Source organism: Mirounga leonina, unplaced genomic scaffold (genome assembly GCF_011800145.1).
Source record: "Mirounga leonina isolate KUSES-001 unplaced genomic scaffold, KU_Mleo_1.0 Mir_168, whole genome shotgun sequence".
In the NCBI taxonomy this organism is placed as follows: Eukaryota; Metazoa; Chordata; class Mammalia; order Carnivora; family Phocidae; genus Mirounga; species Mirounga leonina.
In genome coordinates, this window is record NW_023270426.1 from 39,467,882 (window position 1) to 39,483,921 (window position 16,040).

Here is a 16,040-nt window from a genome sequence, read left to right on the forward strand (position 1 = left end):
TGCTTATAGGATGTAGCTGGTTTGTCTAAGATTGTTTATGGTACATAATCCTGGGATCTATGGATGTATGAGACATGGCTCCCTGGAAAATGTAACTATACGGATTTAAAATTGAGATATTTCATGATTAAATGACTTTCTTTTGGGTAAGTAATGAAGAAACCTCATGTTAATCTTGGCCAGAGTGGATTGTGAAGTAGAAAGAAAATATGTGGGGAGCTATACTGGTGGTCCTAGAACTCTTGCAGCTTTCCCTATGCCTCATGATCATGTATATACTTGAAATTACTAGTAAACCTGGCTACTGGTTAGCATCTCTGATGTGAATGAGTGTAACTTGACAAACCTATTCTTTGCAATATCCCACAAAGAAATTAAGGCTCACAGTGGTTAAATGACTTGCTGAAAGTCACATGCTACAAAATGGCCAAACAGGTCTACAAACCAAGTCTTAAATCAGACTCTTTGTACCATGTGACACATCTTAGTGTGGTGGAAAAACAGCAACAACAAAACCTGCATTGTGGAATCAGAAATAGACTTGCCTCCTGGTTCTAACACTGATTAGCTGTTTGATCTGAGGCAAAGTACCTAGAAATTCAAAGCCTATTTCCTTACCTATGCAGTACCTCTTACATAAAATACACAAGCTATCTAAATGATAAGTACAATAGAACAATAAACATGACATAATCATAAGCAGAATGTTTAGAAACATTTTTAAAGGATGGAGGGAAAGAAAAAGCATTACTTACTTTTTTCTTGTAATGCCTGCAATTTATTCAGTTCTTCATTCTCTTCATCACTCTCTTCACTGCTTGTGCTGCTCACATCCAAAACTATATCCCTTTTGGGGTCCACTCGGAGAAAATTACGGCATTCAAATGTCAGGTGACCAGCTAAGTAAAACAAACAAACAAAAATGTGAATGACAAAATAATATATACATTATATATTTTTAGTTTTTTGCCTCATGGTTAAGAAACAAATTACAATTTTAATAATATAATGTTTAAACTTTGATTATTTGGTGGGTCATAGTTTGCTTTCCCTGAATGCACCACTCAAGAGAGAGAGCTTCTTCCTTTATTCATCAGGGCTTCTAATTTAACAAGCATTTTTGGCTACATCATATTTCATGTATTTTCCCTTTCTATGTACTTAATTACATAGCAACTACATAGCTTTCATCTAATTAAAGGTGTCACTTGAGAGAGAGAGAGCAGAAGGAGGGGGAGAGGGAGAGGGAGAGAGAGAAACTCCAGCAGACTCCTTGCTGAGCCTGACGCAAGGCTCAATCTCATGATCCTGAGATCGTGACCTAAACCTAAACCAAGAGTTGGAAGCTCAACCGACTGCACCACCCAGGGGTGCTCTTCTAAAGAACACTTAAATAAAAATTTCATTCTGAAAAAAAAATTTCATTCTGACATCATTCACCCCCTAAAGACTCTCCCCATAATAAAACTATAATAGTTACCTACTTAGTGCATGATACAGCTTTTTCAAAAATCATATAGTACAAATAACACAAAAGTACAGGAAATTGTATAGCCAATATATATCCAAGTGCCTATCACCTACATGTTAACATTCTGTCATATTCACTTAGGTTTTTTTTTTTTAAGGTAAATGTTTGCAGGTGTGTCGCACACGTGCGCACGCACACACACACACACACACACACAAAGGGGGGGATCTTGCATCATTCCTTGGAACACTGTCCTAATCCCATTCTATTCTGTCTTCAGAAGCTGGTTTACGACAGTTGGTATTTATCTTTCCAAAACAGCATATTGGATTATTTTATAACATAAACTCAATTATACTTACCTATCAATCTGCAACTAGTTTTCGCCACTCAGTATTATGTTTTGTACTCATATACACATTCAAATACAAATACACACTAACTCATTAACAATGAAACAAAAAGTTACCTGAAGCATTACATTTGATATTTAAAAACAAACAAAAATAAAAACAACAATAAACAGTGCTGCTGATGGTAACCACATACTTGATTCCACGACCCACTAATGATTCATCCTAACTCTATGCTAGGGCTTATTTCTAGTTCTCTCTTACTTTGAGTGTGAAACCCTTTGTATGTTCTAGATTTATACAAGAACACCTCTTATTAGAGTCCCAATCTTAGGCAGGATGCTGGGCCTTGATTTTATCTCCTGTACTCTGCCAACCCACGAAAACACAAGTTCATGAACACTGGGTTCAGGAAATATCCTCAAGTCTTACCTCTTTTTCTTTTTTAAGATTTTTTTTATTTATTTATTTGACAGACCGAGAGAGAGAGAGAGAGAGAGAGCGCACACAAGCAGGGGGAGCAGCAGAGGGAGAGGGAGAAGCAGGCTCTCCTCTGAGCAGGGAGCCCGATGTGGGGCTTGATCCCAGGACCCTGGGACCATGACCTGAACCGAAAGCAGATGGTTAACCAAGTGAGCCACCCAGGCGCCCCAAGTCTTACCTCTTTGAATTTCTGCTTTCCTTTGATGGTTGTCCTCTAATTCCTTATTTCTTCCTAGAACACTACTGTAACTAAAATATGTACTGTATATTTTATACAAGTTCCTTAATTGTTTGCAAGAGGATCCAGTCTGCCATACTGCTGGAAACAAGTTTCCTCTGTTGTGATTTCTTTCCAAATGAATCATTCAGAAGTATTCTTTTCAGTTTCCAAACATATGGACTTTTCAAATTATGCTTTTGTTGATTTATAAATTTATTACACTGCTACCAGAAAGTAGCTCTGTATTAGATACCTCTGTATGAGATCAGTTATTTGCTATTTGCTGAGATTTCTTTTGTGGACTATCATCTAGTAAATTTATGAAATGATTTGGTATATAATAGAATACATATCACACTGTTGAACGGAGTGCTATGTCTATTTTGTTGTTAAAATCTTCTCCACTGTATTTTTGTTTGTTTGTTTGAAAGATTTTATTTATTTATTTGAGAGAGAGAGAGAGAGAGAGAGCACATGAGAGGGGGGAGGGTCAGAGGGAGAAGCAGACTCCCCGCTGAGCAGGGAACCTGATGCGAGACTCGATCCAGGGACTCCAGGATCATGACCTGAGCCGAAGGCAGTCGCTTAACCAACTGAGCCACCCAGGCGCCCTCCACTGTATTTTTGTCTAATAACTTCTGATAGTGTAATTTTAAGTACCTCTATCATCAAAGTTTTGCCAATTTCTCCTTGTAATACAGTTTTTACTAAAAATAATTGGAGTTTATATTAGTAAGCACAATCAAGATCATTATCATTTTACCTTTTTCATTGTTCTTGAATCTCTATTCTTAATACTGCTCTTGCTTCAAAAGTCTGATATTGAAATTACTCTACTATTCTCTTTTGGTTGTTATTAGTTTAATCATATGAAGTTGCCATTTTTGTAAGAAAAACCACTGAATATCAACAATATTTAACCTATCTCCTCTTTGCTCCCCAGTCCCTTTATTTTGAAAATTTTTATGCAGTCTTTAGTTTTCCCTGTTGTTTTATTAATAATGACATATAGCTGCACTTAAGTTTCTTTATCTAATTTGATACCAGACCAACTTTTTCCACATTTTTATTTAAATTCCAGTTAGTTAACATGCATTGTAATATTAGTTTCAGGTTTAGAAGTTAGTGATTCATATATAACACCAGGTAGTCATCACAAGTGCCTGCCTTAATCCCTATCACCTATTAAACCCATCCCCCGCCCACTTCCCTCATCAACCTTCAGTTTGTTCTCTATCGTTAAGAGTCTGTTTCTTGGTTTGTTGCTCTCTTTTTATGTTTCCCATGTTCATTTGTTTTGCTTCTTAAATTCCACATATGAGTGAAATCATACGCAGACCAATCTTTTTTTTTTTTTTTTTTTTTAAGTAAGCTCTTATACCCAACGTGGGGCTTGAAGTCATGACCCTGAGATCAAGAGTTGCACACTTTACCCCTGAGCAGGCCAGGTGCCCAAATACCAGATCCAATTTCAATGTTAATTTCTTAACCTGGAAAAATAGTTCCTGCCTCGCTGGAGGCAGTGTAAATTCACTCCTCATACTTACACATGGCATAAGCTTGGGTAAACAATTCTTGATTATTCCTTTTCTTCTAATTATTATCTTGTAGGAACTCATACAGTACAGTTTCTTGCCACTTTCCCTAGATAGTGAATGGGATTTTTCTAATCCCTGTTTCACAACCTTTTCAACACTAGGGCTTTATGCAAGAGTCCCCACTCCAGCCAAGCTGCCATCCCACACCGGTCTAAGGCTTCACTCCCTAGTCCATAAAAGTCTACCCAGTAGGCTTGTGGACCTCACTGTTTTCAGCTATCATTCCCTATTCTGGCTTTGAGCACCTTTTCATTTCCAGCACTGGGGATTTCCCTTTCATTCATTTGAGCTGGGTTATTTTTGTTGCTGTTACTCTTGTTTTTCTCAGCATTTCTGTGTTCAAAGCACAAGGGAGGACTTTATATCTTGGTTCAGTTTGCCATTTTGATCAGAACTCCTGATGATACACTTTTCCCTTTACTTAAGCTAGCTTTGCACCCAAACACTTCATATAACAATGAATATTTAAAGTAAATAAAATACTGAAATAACCACCACACTGGCAGCAAGCTCCATCTCACATGCATTTTAGCTTTACTTCAATGAAACTGACCCTAAACTAATCCTAAGATAAATTACTCATGAAGCTACAAATAGTTTCTATTTTTTTTCTACTGGGGAAGTAAGTGAAGAAACTTAGGAAATAATTGTATTCCAAATTACAGTTCTTATGACTTCTTTTCTATATAGACTCTAAGCAGACAATGAGCAGAAAATTCTTAGGTGACCTGAAACAAATTCTGGCCACAGATACACAGAGACATTTCAAATTACAACCTTTAGTAGCTGATTACTAAAACATGACAGGGCTTTTTCAGAAATGGTAAAGCCAATTCCCAAATTCAAGGTGCCGGACTAGCCAAAACAATCTTGAGAGAGAATAAAAGTGGAAAACTCACACTTCCTGATTTCAAAAATTTCCACAAAGTTATAGTAATCAAAACAGGATGGTACTGTCACAAGAACAGACATATAGGCCAATAGAACAGAATTAAGAACCCAGAAATAAACCCATTATATATGGCCAACTGATTTTTGACAAGAGCGTTAAGTCTACTCACTGGGGAAAGAACAGTCTCTTCAACAGATGGTGCAGAAACAACTCGATTTCCACATGCAAAACAATGAGGTTGAATATCTTATTCATATCATATGAAAACATTGACTCAAACTGGATCAAAGACTTAACAATATAAGAGTTAAGACCATAAAACTCTTAGGAGACAGCAAAGGGTAAGTCTTCATGACCTTGAATTTGGCAAAGGATTCTTAGATATAAAAAACCAATAGCACCAGGGTCGCCTAGGTGGTGCAGTCGGTTAAGCACCTGATTCTTGGTTTCAGCTCAAGTGGTGATCTCAGGGCTGTGGGATCAAGCCCCATGTTGGGCTCTGCACCTAGCTCAGAGTCTGCTTGAGATTCTCTCTCCCTCTCCCCTGCCCCTCCTGCTCATTCTCTCTCTCAAATAATAAATAAATAAATCTAAAAAAAAAAATACCAACAGCACCAGCAAAAGAAAAAATTGACGAACTGGACTTCATCAAAATTTAAAACCTTTTTGCAAAGAAATTACTATGAAAGTGAAAAGCTAACCTACAGAATGGGAGAAAATATTTGCAAATCATATATCTGATAGGGTTTAACATCCAGTATATATACAAGTCGTATAACTCAAGAACAAAAAAACCAACTCAATTAAAAAATGGGCAGAAGACTTGAATAGACATTAATCCAAAGAAGATATACAAATGGCCAATAAGACTATAAAAAGGTGCTGAACATCATTAGTCATTAGGGAAATTCAAATCAAAACCACATTGAGATATCACTTCCTATCTATAAGGATGGCTACACTTGTAAAAAAAAAAAAAGGAAAAGAAGAATAAATGTTGGCAAGAATGTAGAGAAATTGGAATTCTTGTACATTTCTAGTGGGAATGTAAAATTTCTGGTGGAAAACAGTTTAGCATCTCCTCAAAAAGCTGAACACAGATGACCCAGCATTCCACTCCCAGGCATACACACAAAAGAACTGAAAAGAGGGATTCAAGCAGATACTTGTGCATCGATTTTCACTGCTCCATTAGTCACAATAACCAAAAAGTGGAAACAACCCAAGTGTCTACCAACAAATGAATGAATAATACAATGTGGTATATCAGCCACAAAAAAAAAAATTTAAAAAAGCTACAACATGGATGAGCTCTGAAATGTTATACTAAGGGAAATAAGCCAGACACAAAGTACAAATACTGTATGATTACACTTACATGATATATCCAGAATGGCCAAATTTATAGAACAGAAAGTGTATTAGAGGCTGGAGCCTAGGGGAAGGGAGGGCTGGAGAGATAGAGGTTATAGCATTTCTGTTTAGGGTGATGAAAAGTGTCAGAATAGATAGTGAGACAGTTGTACAACACTGTGGATGTAATTAATGCCCCTGAATTGTATACTTAAAAATGCTTAAAATGGCAAATTTTATGTTATATTTACAAATGGTGGGGAAAAGACCATGGCATAGTGTCAAGTCCTACAGATTACCAGATTACAATTTCCAGTTTTCCCTTAATAATAAAGTAATCCTCCTGAGCCTATTTTCTGATTTATAACAGTAACAATAGTCAATAATAATTACTGAGGAATTCCTATGGCAAACCATTGATCTCAACACTTGCATTAACTAATTTAATCTTTACAACTCTGTGGAATTAGGGGCTCTAATTATCTCATTTTACAGACAGGAAACTGAAGCAGAGTGCTTAAGCAACTTCCCTGATGTCACACAGTTAGTAAGTGCCAGCTGAGGTTTGCACCTAGGCAATCACTCTGGTGCCTTTTTGTTTTGTTTTGTTTTTTGAATGTTCATAAAAATGGAGACCACAAAATCTACTTCATAGGGTTGTTTTAAGAATGAAACGCAATTAATTGCATCTTTAAAATGCTTAGTACAGACTCTAGCACCAAGTAGGTATTTAATACATGGTGTCAGGTTATGACCATTTATTGTACCAATAAAAGGAAAGGTATATTCTCCCCTGTCCGCATTCAAGGAGTGGCTAGATGGGTAACTCAAAGTGCCAAGTAACAGTTTCATTTAGACTGTGCTGATAAAGATCTGTCAATGAATGAAAAGAACTCCTGTTTTATAATTAGGGTGCTCATGTATTTATTTCTTGGCTATGGCATATACGGACCATGTGAACAGGGCTAAGTAAACCAGGTTTTGGCTTTACCTAAGGTCCTCAGTTCTGAGAGCATAAAGGCTACATTACAAACTTTTCAATTATTAAACACAATTAATTCCACCAAGCTTCACATCCCTATCATTGTGATTCCTACCCAAAAATGTAGGCTTCTGTATTCATTTATCTTCCCTGAAGTCTTATCTTCATATTGTTTCTGGTCCCCTGGCCTAACAGATAATCACCCCTTTCTCTCCCAATCTTTTTATGACAACTTCTGAAACATGCAATCTTTAATGGACAAATTATGCTACCTGTTTGCAGTTTGCTCCCTCTACCACTTGTTTAAAGGATATTTGGCTCTTCCCTGGGAACACTTTTCTACAGCTTACCTCTGTATTATTAGTATCCTCCAGGCTTCTTTTTTGTTGTTGTTGTTTTTTAAGATTTTATATATTTACTTGAGAGAGAGAGAAAGAGAGAGAGAGAGCAAGCACAAGTGGGATGAGGGGCAGGGAGAGAAGCAGGCTCTCTGCTGAGCAGGAAGCCCTATGCGGGGCTTGATCCCAGGACTCTGGGATCATGACCTGAGCTGAAGGCAGATGCTTAACCAACTGAACCACCCAGGAGCCCCTCCTCCAGGCTTCTTAATACTGTTTCCCAATATAGCAGTCCTCTACTCTCCCATGCAGTCCTGTTACTGTATAATAGCCTAGCCACTGAAGTCTTTGGAATCAGGCTCACACTCGAGTTCTTCACAAGCCTCGATGGGACAGTCTAGAGTGTTGTATGGCTTTTCTTGGTTCCTTGATATTCTAGATGCCATAGCCACACCATGCTCCTTGTCATCACCTGAAGTGTTCCATCTCAGAAACTTTAAACTCTAATATCATACTATGACTCTAAGCTTTTATCCTTCTACCTTTCTCACTCCCTTACACCCATGCATCGATCTGTTTTGGAATCTTATTAAGACCTTAACTCACTCAATCCCTTCATTTTCTCCTAGTCTATCAAATTTCTCATTCCTGACTCTCTGAATACTCTTTTATAAGCCTCTCTGACTCATTCATATTCTTATTCTTCTATCATACCTCACTGTAAAACAAATACTCTGGCTCAAAGCTAACCTTTGGATTGTGCCTATCCCCGAGCAGCCAAGCAATGCTTGAGCACAATCACACATCCATGAATGCTAGCACAGACACAAAGCATTTCATTTTTTTTGGTCTGTCCTATTTTCCTCGGTGACTTTTCCAAACGTATGCCTGACTTAAATTATTGTTCAACCAATTTCCCGTCCCACTCAATGCCCCCTTTCCAAACAGCCAACTCTGCCTCCTAAGTTTACCAGACAGCATCTCCTTCTACTTTCTGTCTCCATACCTGAAAATATCTGTACTTATTCTCACCTAGCTTCCTCCAAAGTTAAGAAATATCCTTGTTATAACTCTTAGATGAAATTGCTTAATCTTCTCCTGTCTCCAGTATCTGAAACATCTCCTATATCCCCTCAGTCTATATAAACACATTATATGTTAAATATAAAACCCTCCGTTTATCCCAAATTCTCTTCCAGGAATTACAGTTGACCCTTGAACACAGGGGTTAGGAGCACTGAACTCCAGGCAGTCAAAAATCCACACATAATTTCTGGCTCCCTTAAAACTGAACTACTGTATTTTATGTGATAGAAAAGTAAGATAAAAGTCACCACATGATGAAAAACAAAGCAAAGGTGGAGGAAATTTCCAGAGAAGGCTGTAACACCAGGGCTCTTGCCTGCTCCTGGCACTCTCCATCCTACTACCTGTGGGAAACTCAGTTCACTGAGGTCTTGAACTGGGAGGTGCAAGAAACAGGCTCTTGGGGAAGGATTCTTGCTGAAGTAACCAAGAACCACATAATAACCCACCTACCCCCAAACCCCCAACCAAGGAATGCAGGAGGACACCAAGGGCAGGACAGCACCAGATAGAAGCCTGGGTCTCAGTAGGGTGGGGCGCTGTCCAAGGTGCTGAACATTTTCTGAAGAGGGTAGCTAATATTACACGGGAACTGGCAGCTTAGTCCTTGACAGCATTTTCCATGAACAAAAACTGCATTAGAACCACATAAAGGGGATCAAGTGGCACAAGTGACCTAGAGAGAAGGGTAAGGGTACTTTGACTTCCCTAGTTATCTACCTTCCCTGGACTCCACGTGGAATGAGGTTTTCCACATTACCAGAAGAGGAGCAAGAAATGGGTATTAGACTAGGATCTACCGTGGCTAAGTGCAGGTGGGGAGGGGGAGATACGTGGTGATTCCTGTTCTACTGCTGTACTGTATTAAAAAAAAAAAAAAAGACTTAAAACTAAACCTGTGCAGTTCAAACCTATGTTGTTCAAGGGTTAATTGTATTGAATATGTTCCTGTTATGACCTGAATCTTTGTGTCCCCTCCAAAATTAATATGCTGAAATTCTAACCCCCAAAGAGGATGGTATTAGTTGATGGGACCTTTGGGAGGTGATTAGGTTCTGAGGGTGGTACCCTCATGAATGGGATTACTGCCTTATAAAAAAAGACTCCAGAGAGATCTCTAGTCCTTTCCACCATGTGAGTATAAAATGAAAAATCTATGACCTGGAAAACTTGCTGGCACCCTGAGCTTGGACTTACAGCCTCTGATGAGCAATAATTTCTGTTTATAAGCTACTGGGCTTATGGTATTTTGTTATAGTAGTCCAAAAGGACTAAGACAGTTCCTTACTTTTCTCATGCAAATTTCCTGAAATGGGAGACTATATAGGCTCTCCACTTTTTTATCCCTCCCCATACAGGCCTGAATCTGCATAGTTTGCTTCATGACCTATTTGTTATTGTTATATGTAAGTTTGCTTATATAAAATCATGTAAGTCCAAAAATATGAACGTGGGGCAAAAAAGAGTGGTTGTTTCTATACAACAAAGTTGTACTTTTAGAAACACCTGATTTAAATGAATTATTTTTAAAAGCAGTTTTCAAATTAGGTACTGGAACAAGATTGTACAAGATAGAGAAATAAAATCTAAAACAATGAGAAGAAGTACCTATTTCTCAAAGGGGGTGCCACTGTCATTTTGAGGCAGGCAATTCTTCACTGTCCAATATTGCCCTACACATCACAGGATGTTTATAATCACTACACCCTACATACTAAATGTCCTACTGTTGCCCTCAACCAGATATGGACAACTTAAAAAAAAAAAAAAAGGCCACAGATTTCCAGGGGGCCAGTATTACCACTAATGAGAACAAATGATAAAACGATTTTGCACTCAGATTTATTATTTTCACTGCTTGCTTATCTTTGAAAAAACAAACTATAAAATGTAGGAAATGCATTTCAGATATTTGCACTTAAAAGTCTATGAGAAACAATAATGAGCAGACCCACAGGCAAAGAAAAGGTCATGAATATCTATCAATAGATTAGCATTTTAAGTTAAATAAAACATTAAAGGTATTTAGGTATGTTTTTATTTCCTGCTGCTACAATCAAATGCTCAACCACTGAGTATACTATACTGAACTTTTTAAAGGTCTATTTTCTGAGAACTATCATAATTATTTGAGAAATTTATTCCATGGAAAAAGGCTTAGTGTTCTTGTAGCTTTTAAATATTCAGAAGTTGCCAACTCCAAAAAAAATTCAAAAACTTATCATAGAAATAACAATTTTTCTTATTTTGTTGAGGAAATTGCCATGAAAAAGTGACATCCCTGTTATTTAGTAACACATTCATCCTTAACTTGAAACTTTTAAAAATAATATAAACACTATTGAAACATACTGACAATAAAATCTTTTTCAATCAAGTATTAAAATTTTTAAAATAGTACAACCTAAACCATTAGCTTCACAACACTAGAGAGACAATACTCTTTTGTAACTGAATGATGAATATGCACATTTTTAGGCATTAAAAACATTTCAAAGAGTTTTGTGGACTTCTCTCTTACATCTACTATCAATACAAAAATTCTGGCCTGCAAATAACAGGTAATTTTTAAAATGTAGTTTCTATCAGAAAGACATGTAAATTCAAAAGACCTTCATTTTTAACAGGTATAAGATGTAAGTTTAACCCAGAAGGGAAGTATTACTGAATAGAAGTTATTTAATAACTTAATCACTAAAATAATAGATTAAAATAATAAAGCAGAAGGAACTAAACTTAGAAAGACTGCCAAACCTATCTGCTTACTTGGCTTCTCTAAAAAAAATTCTAATTACTACAGATACTTCCATCATTGTTTAAAATAAAATAGCAGTAAGGAGACTAGATCAACAAATACTGTATTTCCAAAAAATTATTTTTATCATTTTCCTACAAGTCTTTTTTTTTTTTAAGATTTTTATTTATTTATTTGACAGAGATAGAGAGGGAGAGAATAAGCAGAGGGAGCGGCAGGCAGGGGGAGAGGGAGAAGCAGACTCCCTGCTGAGCAAGAAGCCTGATGCTGGGCTTGATCCCAGGACCCTGGGATCATGACCCAAGTGGAAGGCAGATGCTTAACCGACTGAGCCACCCAGGCACCCCTATTTTCTTACAAGTCTTAAGTTAAAAATGAAAAAGAAGTCCAAGTAGATAAACTGGTATTTATAGACAGATTGGAAAATCCATTCTAGATTTTGAAGTAAATAAAACAGCATATAGAGAGAGAGAGCATGAGTGAGCAGGTTCTTAAGTCTTAAATCAAGAAACAAAACATGGAAATTAGCAAAGATTTAAAGAAAGGAAACAAAGCAGAAATAAATATAAACAAGTTTAAAACACAGAAAAGATTTCACTGCAGCCATTTCTTGCATGAAAGTATATTCTTCAGGAGTTTTAATTTAAGTGAAGGCTATGTATGCTTATTGCTCACTTTTGCTAACTGAGCAAGATTCCCTTGTGCCACATTTCAGCCTTTGCTTGGAGGAATGTGACTTGGTACTCTCAGCATGCTTTCATTATGAGCCCTTTTAATGAAGATTTATGATAAGAGTGCTCTCTTATCACATGTTCTTGCAAGGACATCCTTTTTTTTACATCACATTTATCTTTTTAAAAATAACTTTTCTGGGGGTGCCTGGGTGGCTCAGTCAGTTAAGTGTCTGCCTTCGGCTTGGGTCATGATCCCAGGGGCCTGGGATTGAGCCCCACATTGGGCTCACTGCTTGGCGGGAAGCCTGCTTCTCCCTCTCCCATTCCCCCTCCTTGTGTTCCTGCTCTCCCGCTCTCTCTGTCAAATAAAAGAGCACTATATGGTGACTGATGGTAGTACTTGTGAGCATAGCCTGAAGTATAAACTTAACAAATCATTATGTTGCACATCTAAAGCTCATGTAACATTGTGCATCAAATGTAACTATACTTCTATGTAAATTAATTAATTTTATATAGAGCATTAACCATAATCCAGGCTCATGTGCATGGTCTCCAATTTATAAAAAAACAAATGATACTGTTCTCGCTGTTATCAACTTCAGGAATTGTTACATTTAACTAAAGAAATGATATTTGTTTGTGGTACATAATTACAAATTTAAGCTACATAATTGCACATGTTAAAGTTTATTTTTTTATTCCACTTCATTGATCATAATAGACATTAATGACTGTTTACATCAACTTTTGCCTGTGAGCAGAAATTCTAGGACTAATTTCATCCTTAAAAGGACTAAACTCAGTCAACAGGAAAACCCTTCATAAATAATTTTCATTGCTTTCCCCTCTTCATCCAGTATCTAGAAAGACAAGGAGTAAAAGATTAAGCATATGTGTCCTTTTTTTTTTTTGGAATATACTTTCTCCAGTCTCCTAAATCTACTCCACTTGTACTTGACATCTTTGCTAGTCACTAGATATATAGCCACCTGTCACTGAGTCTACAGCAGGGAAGAAAGGAACCATTCAGAGCTGACAGCAATTTCTGAATCATCTGCAAACCTGGGCTAAATAACAGGGTTACAGAACTATGCTGAAATCAGGGCAGTAAAATCAGGATGCCAGATCACACTGCCCAAAGAGGCAATGATTCACATTTGAAATATTTTTTAATGTACTTACGATAGCCACATTTTTTACAGCCGGCTCGGACACTATCCTTGTTGCAACCTGAAATAAAATTGGATGACATTTTAGGAGACATATAAAAAGAAGAAACATAAGAATTTCATCACATGAAAAAGCTAAGAAACCTCTTATTGTAGAATTTCTTTCTTTAAAAAAAAATCATTCCTGGGGCGCCTGGGTGGCTCAGTCGTTGGGCGTCTGCCTTTGGCTCAGGTCATGATTCCAGGATCCTGGGATCGAGCCCTGCATCAGGCTCCCTGCTCCGCGGGAAGCCTGCTTCTCCCTCTCCCACTCCCCCTGCTTGTGTTCCCTCTCTGGCTGTCTTTCTCTCTGTCAAATAAATAAAATCTTTTAAAAATTAATTAATTAATTAATTAATTAATTAATTAAAAAAAATCATTCCTGACCCAAATTAGTAACACTATCCATTGAATTGTTATGAATGCTAGAAATCACTGAAAAAGCCAATTTACTCAAATTATTTTCTTTGACAATATTTCAAGAATTTTGGAATATATTTTTCTTTAACAGAAATGCAGTGTTATAGTCAAGAACTTAAACATTCCAGGAATTCTAGAACACTGAGGAAGAAATTGCAGAGTATTTTAGCTTGTCCCTCAAATGTAAATAATTAGCTATATACATATATGCATACACATATGCACTATATATACTAGTTATTATATATACATATATGTGAACGTTAGAGATAACAAATGTTTTTCTGCTCTCCCTTGGAAGAAAAACAAACTGACTTTTTAAAAGGAATTGGTGAAAATCCAGAAAAATACTTTAACTGCTAGCTATTCTAAGAAACATCTAAATTCAGCAATCAGATTCTCTGACAAGAGAAAACAAACTGCTAGTCACATATTCAGTCTGATCGATGTTTAGAAATATTTATAGTATCTCTGTATGATTAGTGCTACATGCGAGCAATGCTGGAAGATAATAGATGAAATAAATTAAAATTGATTTTGTAATAAAAATATACATAAAATTTATCACCTTAACAATTTTTAAGTGTGGAATTCAGTGGCATGAAGTACATTCACAAGGTTGTACAACCATCACCACTATTTCCAAAATCTTTCATCATCCCAAACACTAACTATACCCATTAAACAATAACTGCCCAGTCCCCCTTCCCTCGAGCCCATGGTACTCTCCATCCTACTTTCTGCCTCTATAAATTTACCTGTTCTAGGAATCTCATATAAGTGGAATCATACAATATTTATCCTTTCGTGTCTGAATTATTTTACTTGGCATAATGTTTTCAAGATCCCCAAACTGTAGCACATATCAGAAGATCATTCCTTCTTATGGCTGCATAACACATATAGTTGAAACTAATTTTCACCTCCAATAAGGGCTTCCAGCAACCAGAAGGTCAGGAAAGAATTGTTGTATTACCTTAATGCAAGGCATCTAACTTCTAAATTCTTCATATGGAGATATAACCCAAACTCACTAATAAATTAAAGTACATAGAACGCAAATATAAAACAGTGTTAATTTAAACTATCTCTTCACTGTTATGAAGTCAAAACACTAGTCATTTTTCCCTAATCCCAAATTTACTTTAAAATACACATTACTGAGTTATTCTAGTAAAAAATACAGTCAGGTGTGCTATAACGCTTGTTTTAAAAACATAAATTTGTTCCAATACAATTGATGTAAGAGAGAACGATTTGAACATAATGTGACTTTTGTCCATGAAAAATACTAGGTGAATGCAGAAAGTGGTATCCATTTGCTCTGAGGTTCATAGGAATATACAAAACACACGCAAGGACACAACCCAAAATATTTCTAGTGACCTCAGTTCAACATGTGTGCTGTGAGCAGTGCCCACCCACATAAGGTGTCATAACTCTGATCTGATTTCACATCATCCTCTTCCCCCACCATTACTTTGGAACAATTCACAAACTGCAATTCTTACGAAGTCTGCTTCCACAGCAAACTCCAGGTCTTTTACAAGGCATAGTACCCTATTTACTATATTATTTATGTGCCTTTTAACCAATTAACATGTGCAAAACTGTGCTACTATTACTAGGTTTCTATCATTTTTTATGTATCACTGATGAAGTTTTTGACTATTGTGCCCCAATCTCATTTTTTCTCATAAACCTTGTGGTTTGTATTGCATAGAGTAGGAATGCATATGCTGCACTGTAGCAGAATTGTGGTATAACACTGGATTAATAATAAAATCTGAGGCTCTTTCATTATGAAATAATTGCCTGTTGGAAAAAAAGCTCAGAGAATCCAGGTCAGTGTTAAGTCTGTTTCCATAGAAACCACAGACGCTGAATGAGACAGAACAAAACTATTCTAAATGCACCATTACCATTCCTACAATAAACTAAAAATGTTGTAATGGACAGATCTGACATGATCTCATCTCAGCACTTATGAGAAATTAACTTATTTATGACGAACTGTATCTCATATTTTTAGAATGAACAAAATATTAACTTTTTCCAAGTAGGTCATCTTCTTTAACAAAGTTGTAACTTTTACATGATAGGGCAATAAGACAAGAACTAAATAAATAACTCTGTATTAACTATGTCCTCACTAGTTTTTGGTTGACTTAAAATTTCAAGCTTCATTTGTCCTAATTTTCATG

The 16,040-nt window shown here is 36.6% G+C and overlaps 1 protein-coding gene across 4 annotated transcripts in view; it reads right to left on the minus strand.

The window, feature by feature from the left end:
- Positions 1-16,040, minus strand: part of SREK1IP1 (SREK1 interacting protein 1) — a 42,812-nt gene that overhangs the window by 20,148 nt on the left and 6,624 nt on the right. For all 4 annotated transcript variants that reach the window (XM_035014514.1, XM_035014516.1, XM_035014515.1 and 1 more), the window contains exons 2-3: positions 13,391-13,438; positions 756-899 (exon numbers count right to left, since the gene is read on the minus strand). In XM_035014514.1, coding sequence (XP_034870405.1) covers positions 756-899; positions 13,391-13,438 — 192 coding nt within the window. The remainder of the gene's footprint in view (positions 1-755; positions 900-13,390; positions 13,439-16,040) is intronic.